At 39.3% G+C, this 15,724-nt stretch overlaps 1 protein-coding gene across 10 annotated transcripts in view; it reads left to right on the top strand.

Moving 5' to 3' along the window:
• RBPJ (recombination signal binding protein for immunoglobulin kappa J region) overlaps window positions 1-13,487 on the top strand; it is a 219,596-nt gene extending 206,109 nt beyond the window's left edge. For all 10 annotated transcript variants that reach the window (XM_049631878.1, XM_049631882.1, XM_049631886.1 and 7 more), the window contains 6 exons: window positions 2,991-3,128; window positions 3,285-3,397; window positions 7,664-7,804; window positions 8,857-9,012; window positions 9,358-9,461; window positions 9,619-13,487. In XM_049631878.1, coding sequence (XP_049487835.1) covers window positions 2,991-3,128; window positions 3,285-3,397; window positions 7,664-7,804; window positions 8,857-9,012; window positions 9,358-9,461; window positions 9,619-9,934 — 968 coding nt within the window. In that variant the 3' untranslated portion in view covers window positions 9,935-13,487. The remainder of the gene's footprint in view (window positions 1-2,990; window positions 3,129-3,284; window positions 3,398-7,663; window positions 7,805-8,856; window positions 9,013-9,357; window positions 9,462-9,618) is intronic.
• Window positions 13,488-15,724: the final 2,237 nt, after the last annotated feature.

Raw genomic sequence — 15,724 nt, forward strand, 5'->3', positions numbered from 1 at the left:
CAGATGACCTGTTCTTTCAACCATCATTTCTGCAGTAGTGGTGCCTAAAAGTATTGACAGTAGTGCTTTAATGCCATCTAAAAACCAATCCGTGTGCAGACTTATTACATGGTCTCTGAAGTGTTATTTTACAGTTGTGTGTGTGTGTGTGCGTGTGTTTCTTTTCTTAGCAGTTGGCCTGTTCAAACTTGGATCCAAATAAGGCCCATACATTTTAACCTATAATAGTGTGTTCTCTCCCCCTCCAATCTTTCCATGTCATTTGCTGAAGAAACTGGGTAATTTTTCCTTTGGAATATCCATATTCCGGACCTGGCTGATTACTTGTGCCTCTGTCTCTCATATTTTCCATAAACTGGTGGTTAGACCTAAAGACGTATTTTAGAATTAGCTGGTCCTCTATATGTTTGTTTTCTTCTAATCAGAAGTCAGAGATGATACCTGAGATGATACCCACGTCTTGTCCTGTTAAGATCGTTTATAGTAAGTTGAGCTGTTGCTAGCCTAATCCATCGGTACAGAGTTCCTCAGCAACCATTAGCCACTGACGATGGCTGCTTAAATCTAGTGTTTTATGAAGGGCTTTTTCATATTCTTTTACTTAGAACTTGTTAGCGTTTTGTTTCAAATAATAGTCTGCAGAGAAAAGGCAGGATAGACACTTGCTTACTAATTTGCAGAACAGCAGTAGTATTTTTTGAAAGTGCTCAAGGTTTTAGGAGTTTTGTTTAGTTTGCTTGTTTTTATTTTGTTTTATTATGAACTTACTCGGTTTTTATATATTGGTTGGTTTTAGTTCCCTCAGTCATTATTATTATAACCATTTATATTATGGAAATTTTCAAACATAGTAAAGTAGACAGAGTTGCATAATTATACGAAAGCTCTGTGTCCAGCCTCTAATTTCAAGACTGATCTTAACTGCAGGCCAGTCTTAAACAAGTATAAAAAGAAATAATTTCTTCATATCATCAAATGTCTAATTAAACAAGTTTAAAATTATCTAAAATGCCATTTTGTTAGTACTTTGGTTGAATCAGAATTCAAATTTTGAATCCCCATCAGATATTTACACTATATATTATATTGACATGTCCTTGAGTATTTTTTAAAGTAAACATGTCTACTTACTTATTTTCTTTTGTATTTTATTTAGTTTTTAGAGAATGAGAGAGAGAGTGAGTGGAGCAGAGGGAGGGAGTAGGGGAGACAGAAAATAGGCTGGCTCCTTGCTCAGCAGGGAGCCTGATGCCTGCAGGGCTCTGTCCCTTGACCCTGGGATCTTGACCTGAGCTGAAATCAAGAGATGCTCAGCCAACTGAGCCACCCAGGCACCCCACCTTGAGTACTCTTTGTCTTTGGATTCCCTCTTCATGGCTCTCTCTCCTTGCAATGTATTTATTGAAGAGACTGAGTCATTTGGCCCTGAGAGATTACCACATACTGGATTTTGCTAATTTCATTTCCTTGGTGTAGTTTAATGTATCTTATAAACTGGTAGTGTCAAAGAGAACACAGTAGAGCCAGACACTAGTTAAAGGTGGTAAAGACAGATTGTATTCAGTACTGTCACAGAAGGGAGAAGAGACTTCAGTGTGGAGCTGAGCTCAGTGGATTGTTAGTCCAGGAACAGAGTGAGGGGAGGGGGCAGTGGATAGAACATTACCAAGAGGAAACATTAAGGGTACAGGGGCTCTAGAGGAGCCAGCTTAACAGGATTTTTGCTAAAGGCTGGCCTCTCTCTGGTGATCAGATACTCAGGGTGGCGCATGAGGAACTTAATCAGATGTCAGGGGTGGGAGAAAGACTTAGGGAATCTTGCAGTAACTGGGCTGGGAAGGCCAAGAGGGAAGAGGAGCCTGTCTTTAAAGTGTGGGCAAGGAGAGGGGCGCCTGGGTGGCTCAGTCGGTTGGGGGTCCAACTTCAGCTCAGGTCATGATCTTGCAGTTCGTGAGTTCGAGCCCCGCGTCGGGCTCTGCTGACAGCTCAGAGCTTGGAGTCTGCTTTGGATTCTGTGTCTCCCTCTCTCTGCCCCTCCCCCGCTCATGTTCCCCCTCCTTCCCTCTCTCTTTCTCTCTCTCAAAAATAAATAAACTTAAAAATTTTTTAAGTTTGGTCAAGGAGAGCATCTTTGTAGTCCACTTAGATGCTTGCTCAGATTTAAATTTGTTCTTTGGTTTTTGTTGTTGTTGCTAGAGGACAAGGCTTACTTCATAATGGGAGTTGGGTGTTCTTGCTAATGTCATGGATTCACACCATCTCCAATTCAAATGATAGGATTTTATTTAAACTCACTTTTTCTGTTGATTGTAAGTTTCTTATTGACAGAGAACATATTTCACTTTCAGAATATTTTCCTGCTTACATAGATGTGGTTGGTTTTTCAAGAAATTTCATGCAATGCTATATACTTCAGGGTATTTAGAAGAAACCAAAATCTCTAAAATCACAATATCCAGGGGCATTTGGCCTCAACTTTGCTAAACATTCTTCTCGACTCCTGAGTACATTCCATAGGATTGGATGTGAGCACGTGGACACACGTACAGCCACATAAATACATACATAATGGAACCACAGTATAGAGAGGGTTTTATAGCCCGTTTTTCCACTCAGTGATATACTAGGGAGATACTTTTTTTTTTTTAACCAGTGCATTTTGATACACATTATTTAATAGGTGAATGATATTATAATGTATTTAATCACTTTCCTCTTGTTGGATATTTAAGAATAATGTCCCTTTACTGAACAGCACTGCATTAAATATACTGCATAGTTCTCATTTAAAAAATATCTTATGGACGTGTTTTACATCTTTAGCCCGACATCATTAATGAGAGTTACCTTGATTTTTTTTTTTTTTTTAGGGTATCAATTTGTTAGCAGAATCTATTAATTATTAAGTAATAGTAAAGAATAATTATAACTTGCCAGGTACAGGTCCTTTCCCCCCAGTCACATAAATAGAAGCTGTTTTTTCTTTGCAGTGTGCATTGCCTCAGGAACAAAGGTGGCTCTGTTTAATCGACTTCGATCCCAGACAGTTAGTACCAGATACTTGCATGTAGAAGGAGGTAATTTCCATGCCAGTTCTCAGCAGTGGGGAGCATTTTACATTCATCTCTGTGAGTATGAAAATGTGTATTTGATGTTTTTAGTGTGAAGCTGTTGAAATTCTTTGATAATAAGACACACAGATCTATTAAGTTTTATCATTTTCCTAAGTAGATTAAAGAATTCTAAAAGATAATAATTCGATCTCTTTTGTCATTCCACTGTAGTGGATGATGATGAATCAGAAGGAGAAGAATTCACAGTTCGTGATGGCTACATCCACTATGGACAGACAGTCAAACTTGTGTGCTCGGTTACCGGCATGGCTCTCCCCAGACTGGTATGCTCTGCTCTTGCTGCTGTGTGTGGTGAAAATTAAGAACACCAAAAAGGCACAGCGTTCAGATGTAAAAATACGCTTCGGTTTCATTTTTTAACTTAAGAAGACGTGTCAATAATCACTGCTATTGATTATTGACAATCACACCCACCTTATTCAAAAACCGATTTAAGGCAGACAGCCAATTTTTGTGAATGCATTATTAATGACTTTCTGTTACACTGTTTCTAATAAATTTTGGTGGCGTTTTGCTTCTTGGTTGCATATCTGAACATGTTCAATAGAGGGCACTAAATAATTGCATTATGATTTCTTTCCTTAACCAGTACAGATATACTATATTCATTCTTTGTGGTACCTGCTATATCCCACCACAGGACCGAGTTTTCAGAAGCATAGAAATTCTTACTTCTTTAAAAATATAAGCATAGTTTTTACTAGTTTACTCTCCCAACAAGAAGATAGAGTTATTAAAAATTAAATTGTTATTTCATACTCTGAGAGAGAAGCACGGTGTTTAGGACTTTTTGTTCGCTAGGACGATTTTGAAACTGTAAAAACTGCTTTTCTTCGCAAAATGAACGCAAAAGCCCCTTATACTCCCGCTTTATATTCCCCCTCCTTTTCAGAAAGAAAAGTTAGTTATGTTAAAGACGGAGGGGATTTAGGAGTGTGTCTGATTCAAGGTCCGGGGGGTGGGGGGTAGGGACACAGTGTTGGGCTGTATCCAGTTTATCTCAGAAATACGGTAGATGCTGTACCAGCGAGCTACAGGGCCAGCGCGGGAGAGAGCGCCGGCTGGAGTTCTCCCTGATGTTTTAGGAATGTAGAATTCACCACACACGTGGCTTAGGTTGTAACATTTGCATTGCCAGGTGTCTCCGATTTCTTTCCTTTTCTTGATAATTAGAAATGACCAAAGCAAGTTTCTGATGCCAAATAGTAGTGGCCATCTTTGGTTTCTTTATTGGTGAGAGGTCGTTCAGTAGGGTCTCTGTCCAGAGAACTGTTGTGGGGATAAAATGGAACTAAACATGGCTCACGTTCACGATGTGCTTCTCACTAGCTAGTGCAGAAACCGTGGGGCGCACGAATAACAGGGCTGCGGACGAGTCGTGACTCTCACGTAGAGGAGAAGGATGAGTGAGTGCTGAAGGCCTACGTCATTCAGAACTCAGTCATTTCTCCAAAATCCAGACATCCTCAAATTTAAATATTGCCCTAAGACTTTAGCATCAGATTGAAACATTTTGCTTGAATTTAGTCTCGAAGACTTCTTAGAAGTTCTCATCGCTAAAGTGTGCTGTCTCCCTTTAAACTCGAAAATGGGTGTGGTGTTAGTAGAATGGAAGATATTCTGACTAAATGACCTGCAGAGCTAAAAAATGTAAACATGAAGAATGCTAACTTTAAACATGGGGACTTTTATACAATTGTAGCTTAGTTAAAGAAAAATCTTTGGATATTGAGATGTAAACCAAGTAATAAAAGCCAATACTATTGCATGATATTAATAGTATTGTTCTAAGCACTTTACATATATTGATTTAATTCTCATAAAACTCAGTAGTTACTGTGAAGGATGTTCATTGTGGAGCAATGTGTTACTGTCCTACGTGCACAGGTTCATTCTATAAATAGTCCTGAACCTCCCATGTGCCAGACACTGTCTAGATGCTGGATACAGTGGTGAGCAAGATGGGCTTTCTTTCCTCATGGAGCTTGCAGTTTTAGGGAGATGGACAACATTAGCTAAAGAAATAACCATATTAACGTGTTAAAGGTTAACACAAATGTTAGGAAAGTAAGTTAAAACAGGGTAAAGACCTAGAGACCTTGGGGAGTGCTTGGAGTGGTCGGAGAAATCTTCAAAGTGGGTATATTTGAACAGAGACCAGAACGAAGGTGGGAACCACAAACTGTGAAGGGCATTTCAGACAGACAGCACAAGTGGAGACAGAATGTCAGACCGGAGTGGTGAGGACTAGTGAGGAAGGCGCTGTAGTCTGAACTGGGGAGGGGTGGGAAATGAGGCTACAAGGTCAGCCTTGTAGATGTGATGGCATCTTGTACAGTCTCTCTCTGTGTCTAGAGTATGGACTTTATATTACCTACATATGCCAGGAGGCCACTGGAAGGTTTTAACCAGGGCATGATGACTGATTTATGTTTAGGAGGATAATTCTGGCTGCTCTGTGAGGAGGAGAACATGGGGTGTAGCAGTGGGAACAGAGAGACAGTGGTTGGACTTTGGTCATAATTCAGGATGGTAGCAGTAAGGTGATGAGAGATGACACATTTATTTGAAAGTAGACTTAATAGAATTTGTTGACAGTTTGGATGATTAGGTATAAGAGAAAACAAGGAGTCAAGGCTGACTCCAAAGTTTTTGCATTTGAGTGAGTGGTGGTGCCATTTACTGAGCTGTGAGTTGGAGGAAGTTAGAAGTTTGGGTGTTTTGTTGTTGTTTTTTTAATGTTTACTTACTTTTGAAAGAAGAGAGAGACAGAGGGTGAATGGGGGAAGGGCAGAGAAAGAGGGAGACCTAGAATCCAAATCAGGCTCCAGGCTGTGAGCTCTCAGCACAGAGCCTGATGCGTGGCTCGAACTCACAAACTGTGAGGTCATGACCTCAACCGAAGTCGGGCGCTTAACTGAGCCACCCAGCTGTCCCTAAAAGTTTGGGTTTTAATCGAGATTGAAGAAGCCTATTAAATGTCTTAAGTAGAACTGTTGAGTAGGTAAATATACAAGTTGCGTGCCAGAGGAGAGAGGCTGGGGCTGGAGATACAACTTCAGGAATTGCCAACCTCTAAATAGTGCAGAAAGGAAAGAGGATGGAGGGAGGAGAGAAGAGGACTCAGCTCTGGGACACTCTAAAGGCCAGTTAGAGCAGGGCTGTCCCCAAAAGGAGGACATCTGTGTCAGTGCTTCTGAGAAAGCTAATAAGGTGAGGACAGATGCCTCCTGATTCCCATGGATTCATCTCTCTGGATGTCCTTGGTGGCCCTCGACAGGGGCAATTTGGTGGAGACTTAGAGACAAAAGTCTGGAGTTACTTAAGGGGACTGTGCAGTGAGGAAGAAGAGTTTGGTATAAAGGGGACCCGTGGAGTGGAGAGGAAGGGAGAGTGACATACCGTCGAGGAAGGAATTTCTTTACTTTTGATTTTAGATGAGAAATAGTTCTGTAACATGTTTGTATGCTGTTGGAGGTGATCTTCATAATCATCAAACACGTAGTGATTACCTCCAATGGGCTAAGGGACTTCTCACACTTGATAGGATTATCTTTCAGACACCTATACATATTTTGTGAAATAGTTGGATTATAAAATGTAATGGAGTTCAGTCTGGGCAGGCAGTCAGCCCTGGAATCACATTCTGGTCATTCAGCTTCTAACCAGGTGATTTTGAGCAAGTTACCTGACTTCTCTGAGCCAGTTTCCTAATCTACAAAATGATACTTATTTTAGGTTTTATTTATTTTTTTTAATTTTTTTTTTAATGTTTATTTTTGGGAGAGAGAGACAGAGCATGAGCAGGGGAGGGGCAGAGAGAGAGGGAGACATAGAATCTGAAGCAGGCTCCAGGCTCTGAGCGGTCAGCACAGAGCCTGACGCGGGGCTTGAACTCAAACGGTGAGATCATGACCTGAGCCGAAGTCGGACGCCCAACCAAATGAGCCACCCAGGTGCCCCAGGTTTTTAATTATATGTATATGTATACACACACACACACACACACACACACACACACACACACAGGGAGAGGGAGGGAGCGGGGAGGGAGAGTAGTCTTCAGAGATTTTCTTCTGATGTGATTGTATATCATTGGAAAAGTCAACTGAACTTGCTACATAAAATACGGTCCATTGGCCAGCAGGGTTAACACCAGCTGTCAGCTTGTTAGAAATGCAGACTATTAGGCCCACGTGAAATCTGTGGGATTAGAACAGGTGTGTTTTTAACAAAAACCCCAGATGATTTGTATGCACAGTAAAGCTTGAAAGGCAGTGATCTAGAAAATGAGTATCTTGCCTGCCCTGTTTTTCAGGTATTCCCAGAAGAAGGTAACCATTTCCACATTCTGCCATGCTTGTGATCTGAAAGTATTTTTTATACCTAGCCTTAGTGTTTGTAAATGTTTTTGTATATACACTGTGATGTGTTGTTATAGCATATTCTTTCCGTGTGCCCTTGGCAGTGTCCAGAATGAAAGCTCTCCATATGTGATGACCTTTTCTTTCTTAATTATTGAACTGTAGATAATTAGGAAAGTGGATAAGCAAACCGCATTACTGGATGCAGATGATCCTGTATCACAACTCCATAAATGTGCATTTTACCTTAAGGATACAGAAAGAATGTACTTGTGCCTTTCTCAAGAAAGAATAATCCAGTTTCAGGTATGTTTTTAAATTACTGATAAAAAAAAAAAAAGTGTCAGCTATTCGGTTAGCAGCATACAGAAACCTAAAACTCTTGTTTAATGTTAATTGTACCCAAAGACACAAAGCCGTTTTCAGGTATTTTTCTCAAGTCTGAAAGTTCTTAACCTACTTGATCCTGAGACATGGCAGTCATCCCACCTCAAGGAAGAACTCAAATCCATAAACATGTTCTTGGAGAGACAGTTAATATCGATTTCTGGGAATCAAAAAAGGTTCTCAGATCATCCAAAAGTAGATTTTGGGTGTTCATTGAGTCCTCTGAAACTGTGTGAAGATGTTGTATATAGATGCACACACATTTCTGGGGAGGGTTCATAATTATCAGATTTACGTCGAGGTCTTCCTAGATAGTAATGAGGAAATGTTTCGAAAGCTGATTTTTAACTGCGTTTACTAGAAGTCTTTCACGAAGACGTCTATGACATGGGCAGATGATTTAATGGGATGGTTAACACTTCGTGTGAAACGCACTTGTAAACACCTGAAGACCCCGTTTCAGAGAGATGGCCACATACAGCCGTCCGCCTCAGCCCAGAACTGCTGGACTGGCCTGGGTGTTTGAAGGTAGGGGTGGGGGGTTGCCAGTTCACATCTTGGTTTCCTCCTGCTGGGAGTACCTAGGTTTAACTGCTCTCGACGCTTGAAGGGCTCTTATTCTCTTAGGGACCCATAAAGAGTTTTAAGTAGCTATTTACATCACGAATACTATCTTTTATTAAAGAAATTATGCAGGTACTGGTGTGCTCTTAAATGGGTATTCTGAAAGGTATTATTTTTAATATGTCCCTGAAATATTTCATGGTATAAAAAACTACTGGATGTGAGGTTGTCATATTGATGCTCTGTGTTTAGTTAGGGATTGGCAGAGCGCCATGTTTGGAAAGTTCAGAAATTTGTAGTAAATTGTCTGCCTGTTAACTCCAGTCTATGAATGTTACCTTGTTAAAATTGTCTTTATACTGCAGTGTATGTAAACTTCCATTTCTAAACATTTCTTTCTTCATCAGGCCACTCCATGCCCAAAAGAACCAAATAAAGAGATGATAAATGATGGAGCTTCCTGGACAATCATTAGTACGGATAAGGCAGAGTATACATTTTACGAGGGGATGGGCCCTGTCCTTGCCCCAGTCACCCCTGTGCCTGTCGTAGAAAGTCTTCAGGTGAGACCCCTTACAAGTTGACTTTTAGCTCTTTGCAGTTGCTTTCTCTGCTCTGACTTAGCATGATTTTATTCACAATTAATCATAAGATTTGGAGATTTTAATACATTGTTTGTTGATTAAAAAAAATAAAAGCATACTTTTTATACAAGAAAATTTAAGTTTAACTATATTATCTTGAGATGTTTTTTAGCTCATTTTGTCCTTATAATCATATTATTTAAAAGAAGAGTTTTATTTTTCCATTTTTTTCACAAATCATAGTCAAATGAAAAACTAATATGTGTACTTTAATGGAAAATGAAAAGTTTTCTCAACATTGTTCTGATTTTCTGTGAATTTCAGTTGAATGGCGGTGGGGACGTAGCAATGCTTGAACTTACAGGACAGAATTTCACTCCAAATTTACGAGTGTGGTTTGGGGATGTAGAAGCTGAAACTATGTACAGGTACTTAATGAAACTTTTTACGTCATCCAGAGTTTTTGATGGGGTTGGGTACATGAGATTCTTTCCTAATACTGATCGTAATGTATCGAGCAACCTTGTTTTAAGTTCCAGTTCTAAAATTTACCTTCCTTTTAAGTGCTTTATATTTCCTCCTCAGATGTGGAGAGAGTATGCTCTGTGTTGTCCCAGACATTTCTGCATTCCGGGAGGGCTGGCGATGGGTCCGGCAGCCAGTCCAGGTTCCAGTAACTTTGGTCCGTAATGATGGAATCATTTATTCCACCAGCCTTACCTTTACCTACACACCGGAACCAGGGCCACGGCCACACTGCAGTGCGGCAGGAGCAATCCTTCGAGCCAGTTCAAGCCAAGTGCCCCCTAATGAATCAAACACAAACAGCGAGGGAAGTTACACAAATGTCAGCACAAATTCTACCAGTGTCACATCATCTGCAGCAACAGTGGTGTCCTAACTACCGGCTTCTTGCTGGGACTTAAACTGACTTGAGTGCGGCAAAATGTTGACAAAAAAAAAAAAAAAAGAAAGAAAGAAAGAAAGAAAAAAAAAATGAACAATCTTTTGTGGTTTCTTGGGAAAACTTTTCATACCAGGTGATACTGTTCAGAAACCCCATTACCTACAAGTGCTGATCTGAAGTGCAGAAGCCGCAGTAAAGCAAACAAAACGTCGAAATGTACAAACTATTGGGAATCGATTGTTTTCGGCTGTTACTCTTGTTTGGTTGGTTTTTGTTTGGTTTTGTTTAAATGGGCAAGAAATAGAGATGTGGCTGGAATAAAAGTTAATCAAACTAGAAGACACAAATCTAACATAGTTTTTACGGACCAAGGAACTTGTATAAGCTTTAGCAAAAGGTACATTTTCACCATACCTTTTTTTATATCACAGTATATAGTACACCTTTGTTACCAAATAGGTCCCTCTCCTCCCCACCCCGTCTGAGCTTTTGCTCTACAGTACATTCAAGTTCCAAGCCTGACCATGCTTGTTTAACCTAATTACCATATTCTTCCAGGTTTTTTTTGTTTGGTTTAAGGCTGGAACTGATCTTTTTATTTTATTTTATTTTTTTAAAGCTGATGTCTTATGACTTTTCACGAGTCAAAATTGTTCTGATTTCAGCAAGTCAAATCTTGTAAAGGCCCGCCTATTTTTTTTTTTTTTTTAAGATTATATGAAGTCTGTGCAAAAGCTTTAAAAAAAATGCCTCTGCCTTGCCTGCAGTACATGCAATGTATGTTAACTTAGTCTCTATTCTCAGACACTGTTGGTAGTTCTTTCCTTGTTTTCCTTTTTTTGTTGTTGTTGTTGTTCTAAATGTATTTATAGTGGTATTCCAAGAGGTTCTAAAATTTCCGTGGAATTAAATGTGGCCATTTAGTCATTAATGAATTCATGGTGCAGAACATGTTGGTATTTGAAGTGTTCTCTCCCCTTTGCCCATGTGTAAATGTATCTACATGTTCCAGATTCGTTCAGGTCCCCCCGCCCCACTCCTAATCTTGTACATAACTTGTATTATGTGTAAGTTAAACATTTTATTTTGAACTTGGAATGTTCCCAGTGATCTCCTTCAGCAGGGTGTTTTCCGCCTTGTTAGCATAGGACAAAAAAAAAAAAAAAATCATGAGAAGTATTTGCTACCAGCTGGTAGATGGTGCCCTTATTGTATAATGAGAAAATCTCAGCAAAAGCATGTGTTTGTTTACTTATTTTTTTTTATTTTATTATTATTATTATTTTTTTGGTAGCCTAGGTCAAAACATCATTGTAACCTTGAAACAAGATGCTTTTATTAGATGACCAACTCAAATAGCTTGGAAGACAGTACTTTAGAACAGATAGTTGTGAGATTGTAAAAACTGCAAATGCAATTAATCTTTTCATCTCTCTCCTGACTTCTGTGTCTTCTCTTCTCCAGTGCTGAGTGTCTCCACAGATGTCTCCTACTCAGAAGACATTTCTTTTCCATTCAGTTAAGATTTCGTTGCATTCGGGTTGTGTGTTGGCCCTTCCATGCTATAGGCTCACCGGTTTTTCCTTGCTTCCATTCCTGCACTCTGGTCAGGCCTTTGTTCAGTTTCTTAGAAATTGCAGCCGACTCACCGGGCTACATTTAGTACAGGAACCATGTGTGTGATGTTCTAGGACACAGTCTAGTACTACAATCATTCTTTCTAGAGTTCAAAACTACCTCTAGAGTGTGGTAAGCTTTTACTGTCCCATAAAACAGGAGCCACAAGTACCTTATGAATGCAAAACTAACTTCCCACAGTGTTGCCATACAGAACATTGTCTTTCTGGTGTCATGGGCTGTTTTGAAAACGTCTTCATCGGTAGACTTTGTAAACATTAGTAGCTTTCCCCCTCTCCCCAGCTTTGTTATCTTCATCAACTCATTCTTTTGCTCAGACTGTGTCATTGTAAATACAATTCCTAACTTCTCTAAATCACCTTTTCCTCAGTTTTCAAGGAGGAAGTCACTTGTAAAACACATTACTGGTTAAATCAGAGTTATTGTGGTTTTATCGTACTGCAAGCCTTTTTAATTACTCACAGGCTGCATTATTCTATATGTATAGCCTTCTCTTCAGATCTGCTCCAGTCACTAGCTTCTCTTGTAAGCTGACCCTGCCTCACACTTCAAATCTGATCCAGTGATCAAGGGCAGAATTGTGGCCTTACCTTTCTTTGTTTTAACTGTTTACTAGCTCCTTCTTGCAAACTTGCTTATTTCTGAGTAGTATTTATTCTTCTCTGTTGAGTCATGGAAGTAATCTTTACACTGCTTTTGGTTCGGAGCGTGGAAATATATTTTCAGTGCCGCTTTACTTCCAATGGGCCACAAGTTTCCTCCACTTCCCAGGTTTGGTGTTTAGTTACATACAAAACTATGTTAAATTAACCGATAACAGATGAGATACTTTTGAAGAACAGACTATTCCTTACGTAGCTTTGCAGCTCAAATTAATTCTTCAAGTTTATGGCTTTGTTAAAATGAACCTTGCTTTTTTACTATTTAATTATACCTTATTTTGGCTGTTTGTTTCTTTTAATAAGATAATTTTGAAATACTAGACTGTAAAGCCTTTTCCTGTTTGTTTTTTGTTTGTTTGAAAAGTCCAAGAATGTACTTCTACAGACATTTCCCTTGCTATTTTATGCCATTCTGCATACCACAAACTAAAGACTGAAATGATTTCTGTTGTAGCTTATTTTTTTTATCAGTAGTTCTTTTGTCAGCTGCTTTAAAAAAAAATCTTTATGGATTTGTAAATCATTTTCAGTGTATAATTTATAGGAGCCTTGTCCTCTGGTTATAGTAGAATACAGCCCCTCCTCCGATGGCATTATTAGAGATGCTAGATGCTCTTCTTAGAATGGTGACCACTTCAGTTAGAAAACATTCGAGTTTTGGGTTGTTTCTGGTTTTTTAAAATTCTGTTTTAGAAGGGTATCTTGTGCTCTCGTGAGCTATGCAATTTCTAAAAATATGCTAGAAGCTGAGTCCATGATCCAGTCTGTTTTTTTAGTTCCATCGAATTGATCACATAGATTGGGAAGGCAAGTTAAAGGCTTTAAATGCAGAATGCCCTTTTGATTTTGAATGATTTCAGAATCGAACACTAGTATAATATTTAACCTGCTGCTGACTTTTCTTCAACTGTGGCAACTAAAGGCATCCTCATATATGTGTTAGTGAAATATTTATCCCTCTTCTGCACAGACTTATTTGCGATCATAACTGGTTAGTTTTCGTTTTTGTTTTTGTTTTTAATGAAACTGGTACCATCTGTGCCCTCACAGAATATTCCCCATGCAGTTTTTGAGAACTAAACTCGTCCTGTTTAACCAGATAATCCACGGGGTGGGGGAGGGGGGTTCCTTTTTTAAACAAAATGCTATTCAATTATTAACCAAGTTACTTACTTTTGATTTCAAAAGCAGCTGTGTTTTCTAATGAGTGCTGAACAAATGTGTGTTCGGTACTTCTGATTTTGTTTTCAAGCACTGTAATGTGGGCTGGATGATTAGAAACAATAATATATTAGGGTTTCTATTTAACCCTTTCAGGACTGAACTGTATCTCCTATTAATTTTTCCCTGTGTCGTGATAAATGTTTGCCGGCATTCAGTACTGTGTTGGTCCAGACGTAGGTTTATATGCTCATTTTTAGCTTATTTCTTGTACCTTGCAGCATGCTGTACGCATTCAGTCCTTAAGGGGTTTATTTTACAAACTGTGCGCCTGTAAGGTTTATTAGCAATAAGATAGAAAATTGAGCAAGTTTATACCATAATTTTGTAGAAAAAAGAATCTGCTCAGTTCCATATTTCGCCCATGAGAAACCTGCAATACGGGCAGTTTCAAGGAATAAATAAAAAAGGAAACGCAAACCATTGTAAAGTCTTCTGTTGGCTGTGCCTGATGCACGTCTTTGCGTCTTGGCTCTCTGAATAGTTCATGAAGTAGAATTAAATTACGTATCACAGTTTGCGTATTAAAAATCTTACCTTGCTGTCTATATCACGTCAAAGCGATAGCTATGCTCATTTCCTATTCAGTATTTGTAACTGTGTAATGCTTTCCAGAGAGATAGTTTTGGGGGTTTTCTCCATGTACATAATAAATAAGGAAAGGGGCTTTGTCACCCACGGGGCAGATCTCCCAATCCAGGAGCATTTCAAGCTAATCTCAACAAGATTAACGAGTATTATTTAACAGCAGCTTGCTTTTCCAATATAAAGTTGGTATTTGGTTTGATGCACAAAAGAACATACAATGATGGTTTGTGCTTTTTAGTGGGGCCTCCTGATATGGAGAGAAAAGATTCTGTGTTTAGTACTGAAACAGAGTTAAAGGGGACGTTACATATTTTTTAAATCCTAGCAAGTTTGTTTTTTATCTGACTTCTCCCCCCTTCCAAGAAAAACATGTTATCATAATTTTTCTAAAGACATCTTGCTCTAAAAATAGTGATTGTTAAATAAGAGACAATTTAAGTCAGAAGCTTTTAAGGCTCAAGATTGATAGTGATTACTTGATTTAGAGTTCAGAAGAGAATAATAAATGTGTATTCCTTGCCATAAACAGTATGTGAGCCCTTTCCAAGCAATCTTACCAAAGATCCATTAAGTGTATCTTACTCTTTTTGTCACGGCACCTCCAGATGATTGCCATTTACGGGGATGGAGAGGGCAGGCTACATCAGGTTCTAGCAGTAAGTGGTCACAGAAGGGAGTCTTTCCCTTTAAAAAAAAAAAAGAAAATCTAGAATGTTAGACTAAAAAGAAATCCTTAAAAAAAGTTCAGTGCTAGGAAATCATGAAGGAGACCGATGTAGCTGATGTATATAAAGAGGTTATTCACCTTGACCTAAGGGTTAGAGCCTAAAGCATAAGGTCAAGTGATGGCCCTGTAAGTCACAGGCCCAGTCAGAACGTGTAAGAATGTACTTTATACATGTAGTTTTTTGTGTTCAGGATAAACTCGCTTGAGTGCCTGGCACAAAGCTGTTACTCTCACACATGTGGAGTTCATTGAAAAGGTGGATAAATACTCTCGACTACAGAGAGGGAGAGGGTTTAAACTACAAGAAACATCCATACCAAACACAAATAGGTTATAACTATTGGAACTTACAGAATGGTTTGCTTTGAGGAAGTGGCACTTTAAACTGTGCTGTTCTAGGAAAAAATGTCTCAAGGTAAGTATGAAGCTTGGGTGTGTGTCAAGTTCATTCTGGCATTATGACTGTAGTCCCTGCTTTTCATTTCCTTACATTCTGCCCACCTCACTTTAGTACAGACACGTAGGTCAGTCATTTCTGGCACCTTTACCTGGTTGATAATTTCTGCTGGGGCTGGACAAGTAGGGTTATTGGTATGTATTTAAATCCCACACTGTCGACCTAGAAGCACCCACCTTCGTCACGAAAAGGAGGAAATAGCGTGACTGGGTGGTCTCCACGGTGGCCTCTTCGGTGACTTGACAGGGGTTCCTTTTACCTAGAACTGGCTTCTCCTTGCACGCCTCCTCTCTGTTCTTCTCACCGCACAGCACAGAGTAATGATGACTAAGTTCTTTGTTGTTGTTGTTGTTGTTTTTTATATATAAAATTTATTGTCAAGTTGGTTTCCATACAACACCCAGTGCTCATCCCAACAGGTGCCCTCCTCCATGCCCATCACCCACCCACGCCCTCCCTCCCATCCATCAACCCTCAGTTTGTTCTCCATT

Source organism: Panthera uncia, chromosome B1, assembly GCF_023721935.1.
Source record: "Panthera uncia isolate 11264 chromosome B1, Puncia_PCG_1.0, whole genome shotgun sequence".
In the NCBI taxonomy this organism is placed as follows: domain Eukaryota; kingdom Metazoa; phylum Chordata; class Mammalia; order Carnivora; family Felidae; genus Panthera; species Panthera uncia.